General features: G+C 42.1%; 1 protein-coding gene across 3 annotated transcripts in view; it reads right to left on the minus strand.

Moving 5' to 3' along the window:
* Nucleotides 1-25,111, minus strand: part of FAM135B (family with sequence similarity 135 member B) — a 354,279-nt gene that overhangs the window by 161,640 nt on the left and 167,528 nt on the right. For all 3 annotated transcript variants that reach the window (XM_025394243.1, XM_025394242.1, XM_025394244.1), the window contains one exon: nt 19,095-19,174. In XM_025394243.1, coding sequence (XP_025250028.1) covers nt 19,095-19,174 — 80 coding nt within the window. The remainder of the gene's footprint in view (nt 1-19,094; nt 19,175-25,111) is intronic.

A 25,111-nucleotide genomic window follows, 5' to 3' on the forward strand; every position in this document is an offset into this window, starting at 1 on the left:
AGCTAAAAAGTTTCTATACAACAAAGTAAATAACTATCAAAGTAAACAGACAACTTACAGAATGGGAGAAAATATTTGCAAACTCTACATCTGACAAAGCTCTAATATCTAGAATCTACAAGGAGCTCAAACAAATTAGCAAGAAAAAAAAAATCCCATCAAAAAGTGGGCAAATGACATGAATAGACATTTCTCAAAAGAAGATACACAAATGACCAATGAACACAAGCAAAAATGCTCAACATAACTAACCATCAGGGAAACTCAAATTAAAACTACAATGAGATACCACCTTACCCTTGCAAGAATGAATATTATTAAAAAGTCAAAAAACAGTAGATGTTGGCATAGATATGGTGAAAAGGAAATGCTTACACACTGCTGGTGGGAATGTAAATTAGTACCGACTCTATGGAAAACAGCATGGAGATTTCTTAAAGAACTTAAAGTAGGCCTACCATTTGACCCAGCAATCCCAGTGCTGGGAAACCACCCACAGAGAAAGAAGTTATTATATTCAAAAATGCACCTGCATGCGTATGTTTATTGCAGCACAATTCACAACTGCAAAGATATGGAACCAACCTAAGTGTCCATCAACCAATGAATAGGTAAAGAAAAAAAGCTATATCCACACCATCGAATACTACTCAGCCATAAAAAGAATAAAATGATGTATTTTGCAATAACTTAGGTGGAGTTGGAGGCCATTATTTTAAGTGAAGTAACTCAGGAATGGAAAACCAAATACTGTATGTTCTGATAAGTGGGAGCTAGGCTGTGGGTATGGAAAGGTGTACAGAATGGTATAAAGGACTTTGGAGACTCAGAAAGAGGAGAGTGGAAGGGGGTGAAAGATAAAAAATTGCACATTGGGTACCATGTACAATACTTGGGTGATGGGTGTGCTAAAATCTCAGACTTCACCACTATACAATTCATCCATATAATCAAAAAACACCTGTACCCCAAAAGCTACTTAAATAAAACATATTTTTAAAATAAAATTAAAAAGTGGTAGACCTTAAAAATATGCAATTTTTATTTGTCAATTATACCTCAATAAAGCTAGAAAAACAAACCAAACCAAAAAGCTGCCCACATCAACATTCATAAGAAATGACATTGAAATCATATTCAATATAAGGAGAATGGTTAAATAAATCACACCACATGCATTAAATGGAAAACTCTGAGGCAATTTAAAAGGTTTAGCTTTTAACATAATTAATGAAATAGCAACATATTTACAATCAATAAAATAAAAAAGATATTAATTGACAAATTATCTCTGGCATCTTAAATTCCTGACCATTTAAACTGCAAAGAAACAGAAGGCTTTTCTCGTGATGAAACAAACAAACAAAAAAACCATTTCAGGTGAAAATGTCTTTAGATTTCACATTCCTGAGTCAGAATACCAGCTTTGCTACTGACTAGTGACCTTAATCAATTCACTTCATGACTCTGCGTCTGCAAGTCTCCCATTTAATCTTTAAATTCATTTGGCCCTGAAACTCTGCTGTATTTCCCATACAAGTCTATTTCCTCTGGTTCACAGTCAAATACTTCAAGGCAATAATCTTCAGGGTCTGTTCTCAATGAAGGTAAACTGGCCACATAGAAGAGCTGGATCATGAGAGAGAACTCCTCACACATTCCTGACTCAAATTCCAATACATCCTTTCTGGTTCTTTTTTTTTTTTTTTTTTTTTTTTTTTTTTTTTTTAAGTTAAGAATCCCTTGCCCAGGCTCCTCAATGCACAAGCACAAGAAGGGCTGACGTCTAGCTCATACAGACTCCTACTGAGGCACAGATTCCTCCATCTGTACAAAAGGGAGAAAGGAGCCATTTAACCTGCTAGGAAAGGCACTGGTCTGGGAACCCATCATGCCGGTTCTCTTGGTGACTTTGACATTGACTCTTGTGCTACAACTTTGTAGGGAGTCAGCGTCTCCTTATCTACAGGATATGGGTGCTAGCCTTGATGAATACCAGGGTTTGGATACTGGATCCTGTGTTGGAAAGAGAGAGGAATAAAAACATAGTCCCTGCCTTCACTGAGCTTGAATCTGCAGGGGCCAAGGGAGGAATTGAATATTTTTTACACAAATACACGCACACTTAAAGTCCTGATTGCCACAAAGCAGAGGTGCCTGCCAGCCAGGCCAAGGGGCACTTCCTGCGAGGAGTAGCCTGCGGCAGAGTTCTGAAGGAAATGAAGGCATGAGGAGGCAAAGCAGAGGGGAGACAGAGGGAGATACATGCAAGCATCCTGTCTTCTCAATGTACATTAGTGGAGATGGCCAAGCCATGGTCTGCACAAACCCATGGTTAGGAAGCAGAAAGCATCATAAGGAATGTTCAGATGAAATATTAAGGAAATATTATATCTTTTAAAGCAACATTATTCCTGCCTGGAATATGAAAGGCTTTGTGTAAGTGGGAGTGGAAAATTGAGCTGCAGAATTTGATGATCTGGTAGGAAATAAATTAAAAATTTGAGGGGCAAAAGCACATTTGGCAAGTCCGTCACAGAACAAGCAAAGGCAGCCCCTCCCTTAAAAAAACAGAAAGCAGTCCAGCCTGAGTGAAGGCATGCGTCCGGGATGACTTGAAAAGTTTTATTTCAGAGACCTTGAAAATAAGGCTCAGGTATTTGCTACTAATGAATGCTTTTTAGTCTACATCAAATGCCTGTCTATAGCTCTTTTCACTGTGGACTGAGACTTCTTTGAAATCCTCTCTGGTTCTGGTCTTTTTCTCTTAATTCTCTAGCTGTTCCTCCTCAGGCATCCTCATCAACTTGTTTTTATCTGCCCACCCCTGAACGTTCACATGGCCTCAGAAGGCCCCAGCTGGCTTCCTTTCACATTTCACAGAATCTCCACCTTCAAACTTATCCTCATGTCTGGCTTTAACCTCTGTGTATCTTCTGGTGACTCCACATGAATTAACGTCAGTTCAGATCTTCCAACGAACCAGCCGAGTCCCCGGTGCTGGGCCCTTCATGCATTTTATTATGTTGAATTATTTTTAGGTAACGGAGCTACTTCTTTCCCAGCCCCTCAGCTCAATCTTACATGGAAATCTAATCTGTAAAACAGGTAAACATAATTTTATGAAAATAATTTAGTTTATATAGTCCAAATGGGTGGCGTTTACTGAAGAAAATCAATGACACTGTGAAGTATTCCAGGTGACATGCAAGTTAGAAATCAAGAGCTATGGAGCCTTAGATAAGCAGTTTTTTATTTTTCTGACAGCATAAGATATAGTATATGTAACATCTACAAGCATCATTGTGTGTACATACGTATTTTGTGTGATATATATTTGATTTCATCCCACCCCTTTTCAAAATCTTTGGTTCTGCTATTCATTTTTAACCCCCGCCCCGCCCCGCCATGGTAACTATTTATCTTGCTATTATTCAAAAACTCGAAAATTGATTTTTTAAAATAAAAATTTGGGATCAATTATTGTTTCAAAGTCCCGTTACTTTATCTAGCAAATGTTCACACTCTCTTCCTCATGAATGTTAAAGCCAAATGAGAGGTATGGCAAGCTCAGGGTAAGCACTGAAATTACACATAGCCCCATTGGTCGTGACCTGGGATACCATCTGTTCTCATGTCATTGCACAACTCTGTGCTGAGAGGATGTGACCCAGCCAGGCCTGGCATCTGGGCCCCTCACGTGTAGGTGCTACGGAGAGGGATGTCTGCTTGCGTCATGTCATGTGATCAGACATATGCATCTGCTAAGTCACTCCCTCAATGCCACAGAGTTGAAATATGGAAAGAAAGGAAATCTATACAAAAACAGTTAAGAAATATAGCACGAGTCGATGATGGTGAGAAGGAGGGGCAGAGCAGCTGCCATTTGAATATTACTTCCGTGACAAGGGCTTGCATGACCTAAGTAAATCTGCGACATGACCGCGCGAGACAGGGTCTGCTCCTGCTATCATGCTCATATGTAGAAACTGAGGCACTGGGCGCTTGCCCAAAGTCTCACCACTTTAGAGGTCGAGCCAGGATTTGAACCCAGACACTAGAAGTTATACTCCTAAAATCGGTCTTCACTGTATAAATATTTATTAATAAGACAAACATTTCATTCATTGTATTTTTTAAAACATATAACATATTTAAGAAAAGCAACTGAAATAACGTGTGCCGTTAACCTAGAGGCCAGTCCATGGAACACTGAGAGACCCCTAAAAGTCTCATCTTGTCACTGCTGCATCAGTGTGAATGTCCAATGAGAGCTGGGAGCATGCAGAGAAGGAGGCTGGTGAAGACGCTGAGCAAAGGAAGGAATCAGGCAGTGCCAGGGGCACAAGGGGAAGCTGAACATCTAAGAAGGCAGCGACAGCTCTGATGGACAGGACTTAAAATTGTGATTAGAGGCAGAAGTGAGGGTGGATAAGGGGGTCAGGATGAAGCTCAGGTCCATCTTGCTGGGCCAGCTGCATGGCAGGGCCATTTATCAACAAAGCTGATTCCCTCTTTCAGCAGACGCTTGCCACAGGTCCTGTTCCCAACACCATGGGTGCAGAACGGGACAAACAACGCTTGTCCAGATCTGGGATGTGGACCATCTGGACTTGAATCTTGCCTCCAGGAGTTAATAATTGGGGAGCCTTGGGCAAGTCAATGGGTGTCTCTATGCCTAAATTTCCCCTTCTGCAAAACAGGGACCTGTTCATATAACTGACCACATAGGGAAGATGTGATGAGTTAAGTACAGCATACACATGAAATATTACAAATAATTCCTGGCGTGTAACACCACTCAGTAGTGATCTGCTGAAAGTAACATTATTATTAAATTCAAGAGGAGATGCAGACAAAAAGTGACTAAGCCCATATGTAATAAATTAACTGAAGTCCCTTAAAGAAAAAAAGAGTGAGGACTTGCGTATCGACAAGTGAAACAGAGAATCTATTCAAAGAAAACACTGGGCAAGAATTCCTCTCTCAGAAAGTGACATTTGAGCAAAGATCTGAATTAATTAAGGAAACAAGCTAGACAAAGGTTGGGAGAGAAATCACCAAGTGCCAGACAAAAACATACCCAAGTTCAGAAGCTCTGAATTGGGAACGAACTTGGTGAATTCAAGAAAGAATAAGAGTCACAGGCAAGAGGGACAGAGACGAGTGGAAGAGGAACTCCGCGATGAGATGACCCCAAGCGAACCAGGACCTGCTAAGAAGTTTGGATTTTTTTCCCATGGTTTACAGGCTACAATAATATTGTAGTGACAAGCCAGACCGTCTGAGTTAGAACCCTGATCCCACCTCTTATTATACCTTGGCTAAGTCACAGGCTCGTTTTTAACCATGAGTATTAACTTGTGGATTTTTTTTTTTTTTTTTTTTAGTTATTCCCAAGGAACACACAGTGGGAGGGACAGGTGTACCAGGATCTCTGAAATGCAAAATGAGAAAGGCGAGTGTTCTCAGGATAACAGTCCTGCTCACAGAAATTCTATACACCCCACACTGGGTCCCTTAGAGCCATTTCAAAAACGGTGATTGTAATTCCAGCTACTCAGGAGGCTGAGGCACAAGAATCACTTGAACCTGGGATGCGGAGGTTGCAGTGAGCCGAGATTGCTCCACTGCACTCCAGCCTGGCCAACAGAGCGACATGCAGCCTCAAATTAATTAATTAATTAATTAAATAAAAAACACTCTAACTTTGGTGATCCCACTTTCTAGCAATTATATTAAAATACCAAATTTCCCACAAATGAATCAGAGGAAATATGTCTTATTTTCTACAACACGTGTTTTCAAAATTAGTTACTTCCTAATAATCCTTGACTATCCTGTTGCCTATCAAAGAAGGCCCAATTCATCCCACTATCATGAAAAATAATTCTTAAATGAGGAAAGAGAAAATTTCATGTTTTTATTATGCAGACGAACCCCCCCGAAACAACAATGAGCCCAGCAGAAGTAGACCCAACTCCACCAGAACTGACACCCGCTCACTAGGCCTCACCATTTTATTTGTGTTTGCCTTGGCTGCCAATGGCAGGCTACCTGGAGTGTACAAGCTGCCCAGTGGCTTAGGGAATGGTTGAGATACACATGTATGTACACACACACACACACGCACACACACACATGCTCCAAATACAAAAATTAAGCTGCAGAGTCAAAATTAATAATGCTTAACTGCATTTCCTCAAAATGATAGTCCATTGGTCCCATGAGTCTTTATGAAAATGTCAGTGCATTTGCAGAGACCTTGTAGGTAGATTTTCTTACTTTGTAACATTTCTTGAGTGTGCAGTAAAATCACAAAGGCTTATGAATAAAGAGTTAGTTATTAGGAGGTAACTAATTTTGAAAACACATGTTGTAGAAAAATAATACCTACTTCTCTGATTCATTTGCGGAAAACTTTAATATAATTAAAATTGGTATATTTTAATATAATTGCTAGGAAGTGGGGTCACCAAAAGTGAGAGTGGTTTTTTATTTTTTATTTTATTTTATTTATTTATTTATTTCTTTATTTATTTGAGACTGAATCTTGCTCTATCGCCCAGGCTGGAGTGCGGTGGCAGGATTTCGGCTCACTGCAACCTCTGCAACCTGGGTTGAAGTGATTCTTGTGCTTCAGCCTCCTGAGTAGCTGGGATTAAAGGCACCCTTTTTGAAATGGCTCCAAGGGATCCAGTGTGGGGTGTATAGAATGTCTGTAAGCGGGACTGTTATCCTGAGAACACACCCCTTTCTCATTTCCCATTTCAGAGGTCCTGATATACCTGTTCCTCCCACTGTGTGTTCCTTGGGAATAATTTTTTTTTTTTTTTAATTCCAAAAGTTAATTCTCATGGTTAAAAATGAGCCTGTGGCCTAGCCAAGGTATATATTCAGCAGAGCCTGGAGACTGCCCTCCTGCCATTTATGGCAACCACTATTCCATTTGCCTAATGGAATCAGCCTCCCTAGCTCAGAAATAAAATCTATTTCTTTTCATGATTACAGTGCTTTCCACTGGCACCCAGTGAAAATGCATCTGCGAGCAGGTCAAAAATCAAAGCCCTCTGCTGCAAAGGTCCTCAAAGACGTGGCTTTCACATTTAATGCATTAAGACTACAGAATTTCTTCTTATAACTGTTAAGTCACCAAGGAGAAAAGACTAAATCATGCAATTATCCATCATTAGTATCAACCTATTAGCTACAATTTTAGAATTCCCAGGTTCTGGGAGAGCAAAGAATTTATCTTGTGCAGCCTCATGTGAATTTCCTTTTCAATATTTTCTCCCCGTGCCATTTTATTTCACGTTTTTAAAAATTTTTTTATAGAGATGGAGTCTCGCTCTGTTGCCAGGCTAGAGTGCAGCGGCACCATCTCAGCTCACTGTAACCTCCACCTCCTGGGTTCAAGCGATTCTCCTGCCTCAGCCTCCCGAGTAACTGGGACTACAGGCACGCACCAACACGCCCAGCTAATTTTTTGCATTTTTAGTAGAGGCGAGGTTTCACCATGTTGTCCAGGATGGTCTCGATCTCTTGACTTCGTGATCTGCCCACCTCAGCCTCCCAAAGTGCTGGGATTAAGGCATAAGCCACTGCGCCCAGCCTCATTTTACTTTTAAAGCTTGACTTAGGAGATCTGGGAGTCAGGGTCAAGAAACTGACCTTAGCAAATGCCCATGGGATTCTGTGAGTCAGGACCTTGGGCCACATATTGAGGAACTCTGGGCTATGGGATGTGGACCCACATGCTGTGGTTTGAGGGGGTACAGAACAGTTCTCCCCACACGGATCCTAAATATTTTCCATGGGGATAACCCAAATGTCAGGCATCATACTTCAGTCTTAGTCTATCAGAGACCTTCTGACCAAAACAGAAAGCAGTTGTCTTGCCTCTTTTGGTTACTTTATTTTCTCCAAATAATCAGGATATTTTTTTCTTTCAGTAACAGTTTAATGACTATGAGAACTCCAAACGGCATAGTTTTCCACTGATATTCTTTCTTCCAAAACAGCCTATTTTGCCTAGCCTTCGAGAGCTCAATTTTCTTTTTTTTCTAATCGCATGAAATTCAGCTTTCCACTTCCTTTTGTTCTTTGTTCTGAGCTCGGTCTTCAGATGTGGCTTTTTATCCACTCATTCAACAAACACGCATGAGATGCCTACTCTGCCCCAGGCCCTCTGCTAGGCACCAGCCGGCCAGCATTGAAGAAAGCAACATGGTTCCAGCAACTTGGAGTGTGCATTTTAGCATCGCCTTCCTCATGAAAGATTAACTTATATCCCTAAGTATCAAAAGATAAGAAAAGCTTTCTCATGTTAAAAAGACCTGGATGACTCCAAACAGATGCACACAATTTTATAATGCCCTTTTCATTGTGCATGGCCTCATATCATGATGGACCCCCGCTTGAAACCTTCAGTACAAGAAAAGTTCCGTGCTGTGGAAGACAACATCGCAGCTGGGCATCTCAGGGTTCAGAGAGAGCTCTGGACCAGTGCCTGGCACACAGGAGGCCCTCAAGAAACTCTGAACAAGTAAAACTCCGTCAGGACTAACATTCTAGTCCATGCAACTTCCCCCACTTTCTGTTATAAAACTAAAATAACCAAGGTTGATGAGGGTTCATCACATCGGACTCCTTTTTCAGTGCGACATTTTTAATTCTCACAAAAACCACATGAAGGAATTATTATTATTATTATTATCATCATTATTATTCTTCCCATTTTACAGAGAAGAAAAATGAATTCCAGGGAGGTGAGTGAGGAGTCCGAGGTCATCCAGTGTGAGTGCGGGCCCAGGCTTCTGATTCTGGAATCTGTGTAAGTGGTACTGTAGAGACAGAGGTTGTCCTTTCTTCTACCCACAAGGTAAGCCACTCTGAAGCCTTGAGCTACATCTCTGGATGCATGCTTTCCGGCCCTCCACTTGTCCCTCATCCCTAGGTTTGTTTGCTTAAAACTCATTGTACTGGGTGAAGTTTCCCAGGCAGCAGCTGTTAATGCCGCTGCCTGAGCAAGGAAAAGGTAGCTAAGCTAACCAGGGGACCCTGGAGCCTTATCCACTAGAGAACGAATCCAGGGCAGGGCTGCTGACTCCAAGTGAGCCGAAGTCATAAAGACCTGCTAGGGGGACCCTCCTCATTTCTGAGCAGATGAAGATTTGCCTTGATAACCTGCACCAGAAATCAGGACACCAGAAGTCAGGTGTGCCTCACAAAAGAGAGCAGCCTTGTCAAGGAGGCCCCCCTGAGCCCTGAGCCCCCGGGGCCAACCCTCCCAAGCCCACATCACTCACGTTGTGATTGCCAGACAATCTCTCTGTTCCACACCCTGGTCTTGGGGCCCCATGAGAATAGCGCCAGCCACCAAGCTCACTGTCAAGAGCGCCTCATACACAGCAAACTTTCAAAAGTAGAATTTTATGCTGGGTAAGTATCTTAACAGAAATCACAACACACACCAGTTAGAATGGCAATTATTAAAAAGTTAGGAAACAACAGATGCTGGAGAGGATGTGGAGAAATAGGAACGCTTTTACACTGTTGATACGAATGTAAATTAGTTCAACCATTGCGGAAGACAGTGTGGCAATTCCTCAAGGATCTTGAACCAGAAATACCATTTGACCCAGCAATCCCATTACTGGGTATATACCCAAAGGATTATAAATCATTCTACTATAAAGACACATGCACATGTATGTTTATCGCAGCACTATTTAGAATAGCAAAGACTTGGAACCAACCCAAATGCCCATCAATGATAGACTGGATAAAGAAAATGAGGCACATATACACCATGGAATATTATGCAGCCATAAAAAAGAATGAGTTCATGTCCTTTGCAGGGTCATGGATGAAGCTGGAAGTCATTATTCTCAGGAAACTGACACAGGAACAGAAAACCAAACACCGCATGTTCTCACTCATAAGTGGGAGTTGAACAATGAGAACACATGGACAGAGGGAGGGGAACATCACACACCGGGGCCTCTCTGGGGGCAGTGGCCAAGGGGAGGGAGAGCATTAGGATAAATACCTAATGCATGCAGGGCTTAAAACCTGACGATGAGTTGGTAGGTGCGGCAAACCACCATGGCACATGTATGCCTATATAACAAACCTGCACGTTCTGCACATGTATCCCAGAACTTAAAGTAAAATAAAAAAAATAAAGAAGGAGCCGCCATGCTAATCCCAATTAAAAAAAAAAGTCACAACAAATGTGGGGTGGACTAAGAGATTATTCCCACCAGATGTGGCAGGGGGTGGTGCAAGGTTGTGGTGTCCTGGTGCGTGTGCCTGCGCATGAGAATCTATGTATATGTGTGCTCCCAACGGGACAGGAAATCTACCAAGTACCCACATATGTTACCTACACTGATCCTTCAAACCTCTCTACAGGGTCATTCCTATCGTTGCTATTCCCATTTATAGAGAGCTAAAGAGCGGCACAGAAGCTACTGGTTCAGGGTCACAAGAACCTGGGTGGACTCAGGTTTGGCCAACTTCAAACCCTACTTCCTAACTGCTATACAATTTCTAGCAGCTTCTGGACACAGATGCTAAAGCAGCAGACAACGATGTGTTGTCAAATAACTTATGACGGGTATGCCCTCAGTGAGACCCAGACAGGGAGTGGGGAACCAGGGTAGGGAAAGAGAGGAAGACAGGCCTGGGCACATTTCAGAGGTCCTGAGAAGGGCGCTTCAGCCTGATTGTCAGACAACTTGGGAGTGAGCCTTACTTTCCATCCTGAGACAAGGGAGCTGGGTTTCCATGACCCTGTGTTAGTAGCCATTTGTTCATAGCAAGGGTTGGGGTGAGGATGGGGGATGATGGAATTCAAACTCCCAGGAAAGTTTAATTATTGGACGAAATGCTTCCTGTTGTCTGGGAGTGGTCCTCCACAGGGAAGCCACAGGTTCTGGGGACTGGAAACACACTAAAATAGGGTAGAAGAAGCACAGAAATGCAGGTGGAGTGTGGAAGTGGCTACGTGCTGCATGCCTATAGCTTGAGCAAAGGACGTTCAGTTGCGTAACTATTAATAGTCGCATAACTATTAAGTCTCCTGGGGGCAGGAGACTGCCCTTAGACCACCTGGTTGTTGAAGGCTGCATGCATTCTTTCTGTAAGTCCACTGGGAGGAGAGGCGGGAAAGAAAGAAAAAGGGGTAGGCATTCGAAGTTGAAGGAACTACAAAAGCAGGAGCTGAGATGAGTCAAGGCACATGACTGCACAGAGATTGATGGAAGCTCCTGAAGGAGGGCCCTAGATGGCCAGCAGGTATCATGACACAACCTCAAGGACAAAGGATAGAGCAACAATGCTGGCTTGGCCCAAAGGAAGTGGGGTGGTCACCCACTCCCCTGGCTCGGAGTGGAAGGAAAGGGCCCCTGGGCTTGGCGTTTCTGAGTTGACTGGTGTGACCTGCCTGGAAGCCGAAAAGATGGAAGAGCCCCCTTTAAGTGCTTTGTTTAATCAGGAAGCCCACCCTGCCGCCCACCCTGCTGGCCCCGGGTAGGCTCTTCTGTGGCCCCAGGCTGGTACTTAGAGCCTGGGAGCTGCAGTGTTTTACCTGCTTAGAATTCTCCATGAAAAACAGACATATTTGATAGTTAGGTGCTTTAATGGACCCTGAAAAGAAATTAGATTGATTCATTTGAAGAATAAATGTCTGTCCCCCGCCCTCTACATGGTAAAACTCTTAAATGCTTCTACTTAATGGAAATGGAAATTACCTCTCAAAACATTACGAAAACTAATCATGGCAATTTTTATACATTTCCACAATTTACTGTGCTATCTTTTCTCTTGCTTTGATGAGCAGTGACTAGCAGATGCCTGTTTTGTGCCTAATCATTTAGCAGCCTCACTCGACTTGAACAGACCCCTCTCCCAAGTATGATTCAGCTGATCAGCCCCCTAAGGGAAAAAAATAACATCTCTAGGTAGAAAGAGACTGCAGAATCTATGAAACAGCAACATTTTGGTGGAAGAAAAGAGCCAAGGCTAAGTATATTTAACATCTGTTCACACAGACATGGACATACCAATTACTTTGTAACCCTGAACTCAAAAGAAAAAAACAAATCTGAGACCCGCAAAACATAAGCAAGCCTTTGAAGTAAGCATAATCACATTTTAAAATGTCTTACGTCTGTTCTATCCTCCTGGAATACCTGAACTCTCACATTCAATTCATTATCATTCATCTTTGTATTTCTCAGGGCATAGTACACATTCTGGCTTGTAGGAGGCATCTGAAAAATCTGTTGAACTCAGATAAATATCAGTTTTGATCCAAATGTCATAGGCTTGACTGACAAGTATAATAAGTGAGTATGTTAGAAATAAGATAGACCAAATCAATTATACATACATACATATATATATGCATATATTTATATGTATAGACATTTATATTTATAGGCGGACCACTTGAAATTAATTATATACACACATGCATATATATGTATACATATGCATGTATGTTCGTGTGTGTATATGTCTTATGATTACTTCAAAGAATAGTGAAAGTAGCATTCAATTTGAGTACTGAGACACACAATGAAGTTTCTGAAAATCCCCATCACACTTTTACTAAGAAAAATCTATGTTCTGTTCTATTTGCATAACTAGCTGTTGGCAAGCCACATCCTATTGGCAGGCCTCCTCTTAGAAACTATTAGATGAGGCCAGGCGCAGTGGCTCATGCCTGTAATACTAGCACTTTGGGTGGCTGAGGTGGGCGACCACTTGAGGTCAGGAGTGCAAGACCAGCCTGGCCAACATGGTAAAACCCAATCTCTACTAAAAATACAAAAATTAGCCAGGCATGGTGGTGCACACCTGTAATCCCAGCCACTCGGGAGGCTGAGGCAGGAGAATTGTTTGAACCCGAAAGGTGGAGGTTGCGGTGAGCTGAGATCGCACCACTACACTCCAGGCTGGGAGACCGAGCAAGACTCCGTCTCAAAAAGAAAGAAACTATCAGATGAGACTGTACAACCTGGCTCGGCTCTCCCTTGAATGTTTAGACCTCATCTCGCTAAGGGTCCACAGGAATGCAACAATAATACAAAAATCCCGTTACAGTCTATCACCTTTTTTTTTTTTTTTGAGACAGAGTCTCACTCTGTCACCCAGGCTGGAGAGCAGTGGCACGATCTCTGCTCACTGAAACCTCCGCCTCCCACGCTCAAGCAATTCTCCTGTCTCAGTCCCCTGAGTAGCCGGGACTAAAGGTGCATGTCACCACGCCTTGCTAATTTTTTGTATTTTTAGTAGAGACGGGGTTTTTCCATGTTGGCCAGGCTGGTCCTAAACTCCTGAGTTCAGGTGATCTGCCTGCCTCGGCCTCCCAAAGTGCTGGGATTACAAGTGTGGGCCACCACACCCGGCCACAGGCTGTATCATTCTTTAAGGCCATTGTGAACACAGAGATTAGCAAATGCTGCTGGTTACAGTCTTGGTTCTGAGCTGGTTGTCCCAGCCATTCCTGTATCCCACTCTCTAAAGTCCATCAATGTCCATCTTCCCATCTTGCCTTCACACTGAATGTTCAGCAACATCCCTCCTGTTTAACCTTGGCACCTGATGTGGTTTTGCTATGTCCCCACCCAAATCCCATCTTGAATTCCTACATGTTGTGGGAGGGACCCAGTGGGAGGTAATTGAATCATGGTATTCGTTCTCGTGATAGTGAATAAGTCTCACGAGATCTGACAGTTTTAAAAAGAGGAGTTCTCCTATACAAACCCTGTCTCTCTTTGCCTGCTGCCATCCATGTAAGATGTGACTTGTTCCTCCTTGCCTTCCCTGGTGATTGTGAGGCTTCCCCACCCATGCAGAACTGTAAGTCCAATTAAACCTTTTTGTTATGTAAATTGCCCAGTCTTGGGTATGTCTTTATCAGTAGCATGAAAAGGGACTAATACACCCATGCTGTGAGGGCCCTCTGTCTCACTTACATCCAATCACCCTGTCACCTTTGCCTTAGGAACACTTCTGCTGACTCCGTCTGCAAGCTTCCCTTGAATGCATGGTAAGACTTTTTATTAACTGATAATATTAATAATAACAGCTGCTTTTTATTTTTCCCATTTTGTATCAGGCACTGTGCTAGGGGCTTTGCCATCATGCTCTCAAACCCTCTCTGAAACCCTAGGCAAAAGGTATGACTATCCCCATTGTGGTAAAAATAAATAAATAAATAAATAAAAAATTGAAGGCTCAGTGGTTGAAAGGCTTCCCTTGGCACACATAGTTCTGAAGTGAGTGAGTGGGATGTTAACATGACTATCTGAGTTCAAGTCTTTTCTGCTGCAGGCCCTCCCTCCCTAATAAGTAGATTCTTTTATCAAACACTTTTCATGAAATCTTCCTAATTTTCAATGAATTTTCTTAATTTTCACTGAAGGTCAAGGAGAACAACAGGAAGATATTGCAATGATTTTTTTTTTCTTTTTTGTTCTTGAACAGTCAAGGGGTATCTTGGTCAGTGAATCATTAGTCACCTGTAATTTGCACTTTTCTATTTCTGGTAATGATAAAGACCTGCGTCCTTCATATTCATACCCAACACTAAGGCCAAACCCCCAATGTTCTCACATCTACAGAGAAGGGGCCCCAGGTCCACAAGCACATCTGACAGTATTACAGTTGCTGTCACCATTCGTGTGCCTGTCCCTTCTCAAATGCTAGGATCTTTCTCACATGTCCAATAAAACGATTATTCCTAACTGGTGTGAGCTCCATGCCTGTCATGTTCTATGGAATAAGATATGCAGCTAACTCAGAAAAGAGCAAACCTTCAGTTTTCCAGAGAAATCTTCCCCAAATCACCTCTTAAAAAAGAATTGAAAGGAAAAGGCAATGGCATGCAGGCTGTGCACATGGGGAATTACTATTATATTTTAACACACAGGATCTAATCATAAACATCTAGCTTGTACAAGTCAATGCAATATTTATTTCATATCAAGAAGATCTGGACCTAAATCATCTACATAATGGAAACATGCTTCCATATAATGAGGCTATTAGAGAACTGACATATTTAAAAAGAGAATAAAAATGCAGAATCCTGTCCCTCGATTTATGAGAGAGCACCACGTGTTTGAACAGCACTGGGCTGGACAAGGTGCTTTCATTTCACCTGGCTGTGTCTCTGAAACAAAACCAGTCTCTTCCGTGTGGCACAAATGGGCTCCAAACCTGACCACAGCTTGTTTCTCTACTCATGTTGGTGCTGTTCTTATCAGCAGTCACATCTCTCCTCATCCTGTGAACACCTTTGCTCTGTACAGGTCATTGTATTACCGCGCCTGGATCAACCTTCCCTACTTTTGTCTGTGGAACCAACGTCTGCTTGTTCTTCAAGCCCAATCTGAGAGGTCCTTTCTCAGTCAAGCCACTGGCTCCTCGCATAGGCAGTCCTGCATGGCCCCACAGTCCGTCCGATGGTCACCGCACTCTCCACCCCTACTGTATCATCTGATCACTTCTGTCTCCCTGAGGTGACTTTGAGCATCTCTAGAGCTGGAAGGCAGCCTCTCGTTCCCCTGGATGAACAGCACAGGTCAGAAGGCTGCTAAATAAAAAGTGACTCTTGTACCTAATAGCAACACTTATTCTAAGTAACAGTTATTATGAGCTCACCATGTGCCAGGCAACAGTCTAATCACTTTACATACATGATTTATATGTAAACCATGTAATGTATGTAATCATTTTACATGCATGAATTTGCATAATTCATTCAATCTTTACCATAAACCTATAAGTACCAACTGCCATCCCTGTTTTATAGATGAGGAACCTGAAAAACACATTGGTTAAAGAACTTTTCTAAAGTCAAGCAGCTTAGAAGTGGGAGAAGTAGAAATTATACCTGGAAAGCCCAAGCTTGTGGCCCTCATAACTGCTAAATTCTGCCTCCTTGGATATGGCAAGCTGTTTCTATTTCCATTTAGAGATACATGGAACTAAAAAGCCAAATGAAATCATTTATTCCAACAAGATCGTTTAAGTACTGAGTATCAAAGACATCATTAAAGTCCAAATGTTTTCACTCCTCCTGGTTCTCTTCCAGTATGTTATATTTTGTTGCCTAAAGATACATTTTTCTCTTTTCTCCTCAGAAATGCATATAGGTAATGGAAAATATGTTTGGATAGTTGGCCAGATATAGGACTGCCAGAGCTTCCTCCCATCACTGTACATGCAGATGGTGCTTCCAATGAAAGGCGAAAGTCTATTTCCATTCCCCTGGGGCTGGCCTTGTCACCTGCCCTGACCAATGAACTGTGGAGGAAGAGACCCTGGGCCAGTCTCCATCTAGCCCTTAAGTGGCCTGGAATCTTCCTCATTTTCTCTCTGGGGAACTCAGCTTTCATGTAAGAAGTCTGACCACCCAACTGGAGACAGAAGCCCAGCTGTCCCTCTTCTGGTGCAGCCAGTCCAACCAAGGGGTCAGACACAGATGAGTGACGGCATCTTGGCTGCTCCATCCTCAGCCGAGATCTCAGCTGAAGGTAGTACATAAATGTCCCCAGCCTAGGCTGGCTAACTCAAAACATTACAAAAGAATAAGCCATTGTTAAAAGTCAGACGTTTTGGAGTGCTTCATAATGCAGCGGTCTCTAACCAAAAATAGTATAATTGGAAAATTCACCTTGAAGAAGAAATACAAATTCTGCACATCCCACACCTGGGGCACAATCTCATTGTAAATTATTGCTGACCACTGTGTTTGTATTCTGTTCTAAACAGTGTGCTACTGTAAAGCTCAAGGCATACCAACTTCATCATAATTATTCTTCTGTTAAACTATACTAGAAAAGAAAATAGTTTTTTCATTTTTATTTTCTTTGTCTCTGTGCAGCACTATCTCAAGCCCTTCTCAACCCCCGTTACTCACTAGGCTCTGCCAACCACTGAGCATCCTGCAGCCCTCTGGTCCTCACAGCTGGGGCCTGCCAGCTCCCAAAGATGGCTCATCCGGTGACAGGACCCAAGCTCCGGTCGTCCACAGTCACAAGGAAGAAGCAGAGTCCTTGACGGGGAGCCTGGGGATGGCTTTCATCAGGTCGGCTGCAGTGTTATTTCTGCTTCACTTTTAGGTCTCTCTCCAAGGCTTTTACCTTGACCCTGAGATCGGGTTCCTCAAATCCCTGATGATATGACCACAGGTAGGACTAACTGGTTACTTACCTTGTGCTAGTTCATAACCTCTATGAAATATAAAGTGTCCTTTTTAATTATAATTTCTAAGACAATATCTATGAAGAATGCATTTTATTCTCATATTTCAGGAAACTAAAGTTAAAACTGCTAGTAACATATCTGGGGTCACGGATATGTTATTATCCAATGTACACATACGGACACTGGTTCACGCAGGGTCAGGGTCCAAATCCCCTGCTCTCTCTATGGACATCATGGACCTTCTTCTGTTGGAAGGTGGGGTGGGGAAGGGGTGAAGCACAGGATGATAGGAAAGGAGGGAACTGCTGGATTCTTAAATCACTCTGGATCTACACTGGACCTACGGGGATGGGTAGCCTACTTATCCGATGCCTGATTCCTTCCCAGGAGAGAGGAGTGGAGAGAAATAGGAGGAACACCTTGGAAATATGGCAACTTGACTATTATTTAATGTTTTACTCTACTCAGAGGCAAGGGGGAAGCCTGTGGCCATCAGTGTCTTTCCTTCTGTAGATCACAGGCTTGAGTTATCCTATTGCTCTGAAACCACAGGTCTCTTCTCATGTTTTATCATGTGGCCTCAGGAACCAGGTCCCCCTCCAGACGTCTTCTAAGGTAAATTTAAGCAGACCACCACATCTACATTCCTGACTTGTGGATATTCAATTGCATGTGATTCCACTCACCATAACATGTTGCAAATTCCAAATGAATTTTATCAAGTGTAGCTACGACCAGTACTCTTAGCTTTACTGGATTGGATTTCTACAACATTCTTGGCTACTTGTACTTTATAATTAATGTTAAACAGATTTTGCACAGCTCTGTCTTAATGTTCCCTACCCTCTACCCTACCCTTTAAGTATTTCTCCTTTTTCTTTTTCTTTTCTTTTTTTTTTTTTTTTTTTTTTTTTTTGGAGCCCCACTTTGTCACCCAGGCTGGAACGCAGTGGCACAATCCCGGCTCACTGCGACCTCCGCCTCCCAGGTTTAAGTGATTCTCCTGCCTCAGTCTCCTGGGTAGCTGGGATTACAGGCACCCACCACCACGCCTGGCTAATTCTTTTGTATTTTTAGTATAGGCAGAGTTTCACCTTGTTGACCAGGCTGGTCTCAAACGCCTGACCTCAGGTGATCTGCCCACCTTGGCCTCCCAAAGTGCTGGGATTACAGGTATGAGTCACCGTGCCTGGCCTCTCCTTCTTCTTAAGGTCTAGCTAGTCTATACAGTTCTCCCAAATTTACTAATGCAAACTCCTAATAGTTCTACTAGTTAATATTATGTCTGTCTTTATTTCTGGCATAGTAAGTTCTCTTTTTCTGACTCAATACTCTGTGATAAACTACCTGCTCAGAGCCCTGGTTACCAACTTTGTACTCCAGCCTTCTCAAGATCAGGATCCGAGTTGTCCTTGGCAATCCTTCTCCTCAAGCTGGGACCACTGCTCTTTGTCCCCTCACTGTGTATGGAAAGTGCCAGCAACACCGCCTACTCACTCTGTCCTCTGTACCTAGTTGATTCTCAGGTTCCCTTTAACAGGCTTCTCTTTACCCACTTGCTGGATGTCATTTCCCACCGACGTCCTCCCTGACTTGACTTTAACCAACCTCCCACAGCCAGTTTATCTCTAAATACTGGCTGTTCCTGGGAAAGTATATTTCTCTTAAGCCAGGTTCCCCTTGCCACAATGTACACATATGGACACCTCCAACTGTTGGTTTCCATTTCCAAAATTTGCTCATCCAACATTCACCACAGATTGGCTGAGTGCGTCTACACGCCTTGCGCTCGGCTGTGCCCTGGCGAGCAGGGACAAAGGGAGGTTCGCCATTAGGGGCAAGTGCCCCATTGCCATTCTTCTGCTCACCTGTCTGCCCAGCGATGGAGGCACTCAGTCTGTGGGGGATCCTTGAGGACACCTTCAAGGTCACTCGGATCTGGTAATACCTAAGAAAAGAGAAGAGGAGAGGATGCTGAAGATCAGGCTTCTTAACGTTGACTTCTAAAAATACCTAGAATGAGTCCTGAAAGCCACGGGAAATCAGGGAAGTTTCTAGGCAGCATGCACAATCATCTGGCATCAAAAAGAAACGCATTTTATCAGCAGAGCTGGAGAGGGAAGCAACGGGGCAGTGTTGGAGACAGGAAGTTAAGTTCACTTGAGATCACACAAGACTGAACAAGGTTGGAGGTGATTGGAATAGAGAAAAGAAAGAGATGGGTCATGTGACACAGTTTCATTAAGGGGTGTGGGTTTTACGTAGTCAAGAAAGGTTATCGTTATAGGAAAGTAGGTTATTTATGCACGGTGGATAATCCATCTATAAACTGAGTTTCTATCATGTTGCAACACAAAAACCACTTCTTTTAGTAACACAGCCGCTGTGTTATTCTTCTTGGGGGTATTGCCAAATGCACTTTTCCCTGTGTATTTCATCTTCCTTAATTTTAACATAGCACTCCCATTTTCAAATTCCACCATTTCAGGACAATGTGCAGCTTCTCCTGCTATCCATTAACTCTCTAATGTGCCCTCTTTCACCCCAAGTACAGAAGCATCTTTTGAAGTTCTGTGCTTTGCAATTAATGACTTTTTGCTTGTAAGCACTTGAGAACATTCCTGGCATCATCACTGTTCTCTTCTTTTACTGATTTGAAACCCATTGTGAACTGAAATGTGAATAAACCAAAGCGAAATATAAGGAAAATGGACCATGAACACATCAGTCTCCCGTGGCTCACTGAGCTCATGGCTAGGCAAGTACCCTGCTATTGACGTCCTTGCACTGCACATACACTCATAGAATGTTTCCTTGGCAGTCTCCTGCTTGTTTTTAATGTATAAATGATGAGCAAAAATGAAGAGAAAAGGGCACTAGCACTGAATTCATAGCTGCAGCATGAGTGACACATTTCCAGCTGCATGACTTTAAGTACATCACATAACTTCTCTGAACTTGTTTCTGTATCTGTAAAATGAATATATATATATATTGAGATGGCGTCTTGCTGTGTAGCCCAGGCAGGTATACAGTGGTACAATCTCAGCTTACTACAACATCCACCTCCTGGGTTCAAGCAATTCTTCTGCCTCAGCCTCCCATGTAGCTGGGACTACAGGCGCGCACCACCATGCCTGGCTAATTTTTGTATTTTTAGTAGAGATGGGTTTCACCATGTTGGTCAGGCTGGTCTTGAACTTCTAACCTCATGATCCACCTGCCTCAGCCTCCCAAAGTGCTGGGATTACAGGCGTGAGCCACCATGCCCAGCCAAAATGAATATTTTTAAAAAGTACCTGCCATGACTTCTGTTTCCAGAAAGGTGAAGTAGAGAGACATACTTTACCCTATTTTTCGCACTAAGCACAACAAAAACTCTAACAGTATATAGAAAACAAGCAAATGCAGATTCTTCAAGGTGGAGAAGAAAGCAGACAGGTTGGGGACCTCAGGACCCAAGGAGAGACATGCTGGTGAGGCTTCTGCATTTTCTGTTGCCTCATATATCCAGACTGGATACTGGAGAAGCCAAGAAGCCAGAAAAGCTAATAGCCACGAACAAGAAAATTATCCAAAGAAAGCCCTCTCCCTCCAGCCGAAGGACCAGGAAGAGAACAGCCTAGCAAGACAGAAAACTTTTAGGCAACAGCTGTCTACTCCAGCCAAAAAACAGAAAATATTGTGGGCCCACCTCCACCCACACCAGCAAAGGCAAAGTGGGAAGTCTAGACACCCGCCATCCCCAGACTGCATGAAAACACTGCATCCCCACCCAACCTGCCAAGAGAAGGACTTCAGCAGGGAGCCAGGCTTCCATCCCTAACAGATGGTGAAGAGAACCCCACCTGTTCAGTTTAAGTGGAGACCATGTGGGGAGCCTGGACCTGCACCCAGCACCCCGCAGTAATGAGGGCATACGTATGCCCATGTGATTTTTCATAAAGGTGCAAAAGCAATTCAATGGAGCAGAGATCACCTTTTAAAATAAGTTGTCCTGAAGCAATTGGCTATCCATAGACAAGATAACAGCCACAACCAATCACACAAACCTCAACTTTAATTTCATATCTTATAAAGAAACTATTAATAACGTAGATTGTGGATGTAAATGAAAAATATGAAACTATAAAACTATTAGGAAACAGAGAAAAGTTTTAAAATTATTCCTTTTTTCTTTCTTTGAGGCAGAGTCTCACTTTGTTGCCCAGGCTGGAGTGCAATGGTGCGATCTCGACTCACTGCAACCTCCACCTCCCCAGTTCAAGTGATTCTCCTGCCTCAGCCTCCCAAGTAGCTGGGATCACAGGTACCCACCACCATGCCCAGCTAATTTTTTTATTTTTAGTAGAGACGGGGTTTCACCATGTTGGCCAGGCCGGTCTCGAACTCCTGACCTCAGGCAATCCACCTGCCTTGGCCTTCCAAAGTGCTGGAATTACAGGTGTGAGCCACCACATCTGGCCTAAAACATATTCTAAATATAGAATTAAGCAAAGAGTTTTTAGACTTGGTACAGAAAACATGAATCATAAAAGAAAAACATATATTTTGTTTGTTTGCTTGCTTGTTTATTTTGAGAGATGAGGTCTTGCTATATTACCCAGGCTGGCATCAAACTCCTGGTCTCAAGTGATCCTCCCACCTCGGCCCCCCAAAGTGCTGGGATTACAGGTGTGAGCCACTGAACCCCGCAGATAAATTTTAATTCATTAAAACTAAACAGTTTTGTGCTGTGAAAGACCCTGTTAAGATACAAGCTACAATGTGGGAAAAAATAGTTGCAAATCACATGCAGTGGCCCTCAGTATCTGTGTATTCTGTGTTTGGGAATTTGTTTACTTGATAAAATATGTTTTAGCCCCAAATGCAACACTCACAGCACCTTTGTGGTCATTCACAGACACGAACACAGTGGTAAAAAGTTTGAATCTTCTGACACTCAGGTGCCCAACTGAGGTTAAGCAATACTACAAACAAGGATCCCTTTTGCAATTTATTTAGTCCCACATATTTTTCTACTCTGTGCTTTTTGTTGGTGATTCCACTGTTTGAGATAGACCCCAGGCATAGTACTAAAGGGCTGTCTAGTGTTCCTAAGGGCAGGAATGCTGTGATGTGCCCCATGGAGAAAGGATGTGTGTTATTAGATGAGCTTCACTCAGCTATGAGTTCTAGTGCTGCTGACTGAGATCAATGGTAATGAATCAACAGTACATATTAACTGTGAGGTATCTTTAAACAGAAACACATAAAACAAGATTATGTATTGGTAAGTCTGGCAGAAATGTGACCAGAGGCTCACAGGAACCTAACCCTGTATTTCCCCCAGGAACAGTGGTTCAGCATTTGCTAATTCAGTATTCATGGTGACTTTACAGAACATACTACTGTAACTATTGAGAATTGACTATCTGACAAAGGACTATTGCCTAGGATATATAAAGGACTCTTGGAACTGAGTAGTAAAAACAAACACACCAATTAAAAAGTTGTCAAACACAAGAAAAATTTCACCAAAGGGAACACACAGAGGGCAAATAAGCTCATGAAAAGATGTTCAAATGTTCATACACCCGAAGCAAAACAGAGTATCAGTGCAGTCTCTATTAAAATGCCAGGTCAGGTGTGGTGGCTCATGCCTCTAATCCCAGCCCTTTCAGAGGCCAAGGCTGGAGGATTTCTTGAGCCCGGCCTAGGCAATATATGGAGACCCCATCCCTACAGAAAATAAATAAATAAATTAGCCGGGTGTGGTGGCATATACCTGTAGTCTGTAGTCTCAGTTACTGGAAGGGTTGAGGTAGGGAAAATCACTTGAGCACAGGAGGTTGAAGAGGAGGTGGGCTGAAATCACAACACTGTACTCCAGCCTGGGTGTCAGGTGGAGACCTTACCTCAAAAAAAAAAAAAAAAAAAAAAAATCCCAAGGGCATTTTTTATACAAATAGAGAAAATAGTTCTAAAATATGTATGGAACCACAAAAGATGTTAAACAGCTATAATACAATCTTGAGAAACAAGAAAAATGAACAAGGTAAAATGGCCACTTACAAAAGAATGAAAATATTTGCAAACAGTATGTCTGATAAGGGATTAGTGTTCAAAATGTGTAAGAAAATCATGCAACTCAATAGCAGTAATAATAATAATAATAATCCAATTTAAAGGACAAAGGACCTGAATACACATTTTTCCAAAGAAAACATTGAAATTACCAACACATTTGTGAAAAAGTACTCAATGTTACTAATCATCAGGGAAACACAAATCAAAACCACAACATACCACCTCATATATTTCAGGATGGTTATCATGAAAAAGACAAGAAATAACCAGTGTTGGTGAGAATGTGGAGAAAAGAAAACCCTTGTATTCTTTTCTGGTGGGAATGTAAATTGGTACAGCCACTATGAAAAATAACATGGAGGTTCCTCAAAAAACTAAAAATAAAACTTCCATATGACCCAGAAACCCCTCTGCTTGTGTACACCAACAAGACATCAAAGTCAGCACCTCGTGGAGAGATCTGCACCTCCACCTTCATTGTGGCATTAGTCACAATAGCCCAGATATAGAAACAACCTAAGCGCCCAGCAATGAATCAGTGGATAAACTGTGGAATACATATCAGTGTACACACACACATACACACACACACAAACAATAGAATGTTATTCAGCCTCAAAAAAAAGAAGCTACTGCCATTTTCAATAACATGGATGAAACTGAAGAACATTATGCTTAAATGAAATAAGCCAGATACAGAAAATATATATATACAAGATCTCACTTACAAGTAGAACTTTTTTAAAAAAAGGAAGTCAAACACCTAGAAAGAGAGAATAGGATGATAGTTACCAAGAATGGAGAGGGGAAAGATGAATTGGGGAAACGTAGGTCAAAGAGTATAAACTTGCAGTTCTATAGTATAAATAAGTTTAGAGATCTAATGTACAGCCAGAGGATTATAGTTAATAATATTGTATTATATACTGAAAATTTGCTAAGAGAACAGATTTTAGATGTACTTACTACGGAAAAGTTTAAAATAAAAAAAGAAGGCCACTTTGGAAGACAGTAGATGTGCTACTTTGCTCACATATAATGATCATTTCACTGCATATTTTTTATCAAAACATCATGTTGTATACTTCAAATATATACGATAAAATAAATGTTTAAAAAAGATATTCAACATCATCAGACAAAATACTAATTAAAACCGCAATTAGATGCTACAACGCACTCATCAAAATGACTAAAATAAAAAACATTGACAACACCAGATACTGGCAATTATGCAGGCAAATTGGATCACTCACACATTGCTGGTAGAAATGTAAAATGGAACAGCCACTCTGGAAAATGTTAGCTAGCTTCTTTAAAAATTAAACATACAACTGTCAAACAACCCAACAACTGCCCTCCTAGGCATTTCTCTTAGAGAAATGAAAACTTATTTATGTAAGAACTTGTTCAAAATGTTGAGAGAAGCTTTATCCACAATACTAAAAACTGAAACAACCCAGATGTCCTTTAGTAAATGAATAAACTGTGGAAACTACTCTGCAATAAATAAGAATGAACAATTCATCCACAGACAGTCTGGATGGAGCTCCAGACAGTTATGCTCAGCAAAAGAAGCTAATTTGAAAAAGGTGTATATTTCCATTTATATGGCATGTTTAAAGTTGCAAAATTATAAAAATAGAATACAGATTAGTGGCTCCAGGGGTTGGAGAGAGGATGGGAGTGGGAGACGAGTGGGTGTGGAGCAACATAAAATGTGAGATCCATGTGGTGATGAAAATAATTTGTACCCTGACTGTCCATATCAATATCCTGACTGTGAAATTGCACCACAGCATTACAAGATACTACC

Source organism: Theropithecus gelada, chromosome 8 (assembly GCF_003255815.1).
Source record: "Theropithecus gelada isolate Dixy chromosome 8, Tgel_1.0, whole genome shotgun sequence".
Classification (NCBI taxonomy): domain Eukaryota; kingdom Metazoa; phylum Chordata; class Mammalia; order Primates; family Cercopithecidae; genus Theropithecus; species Theropithecus gelada.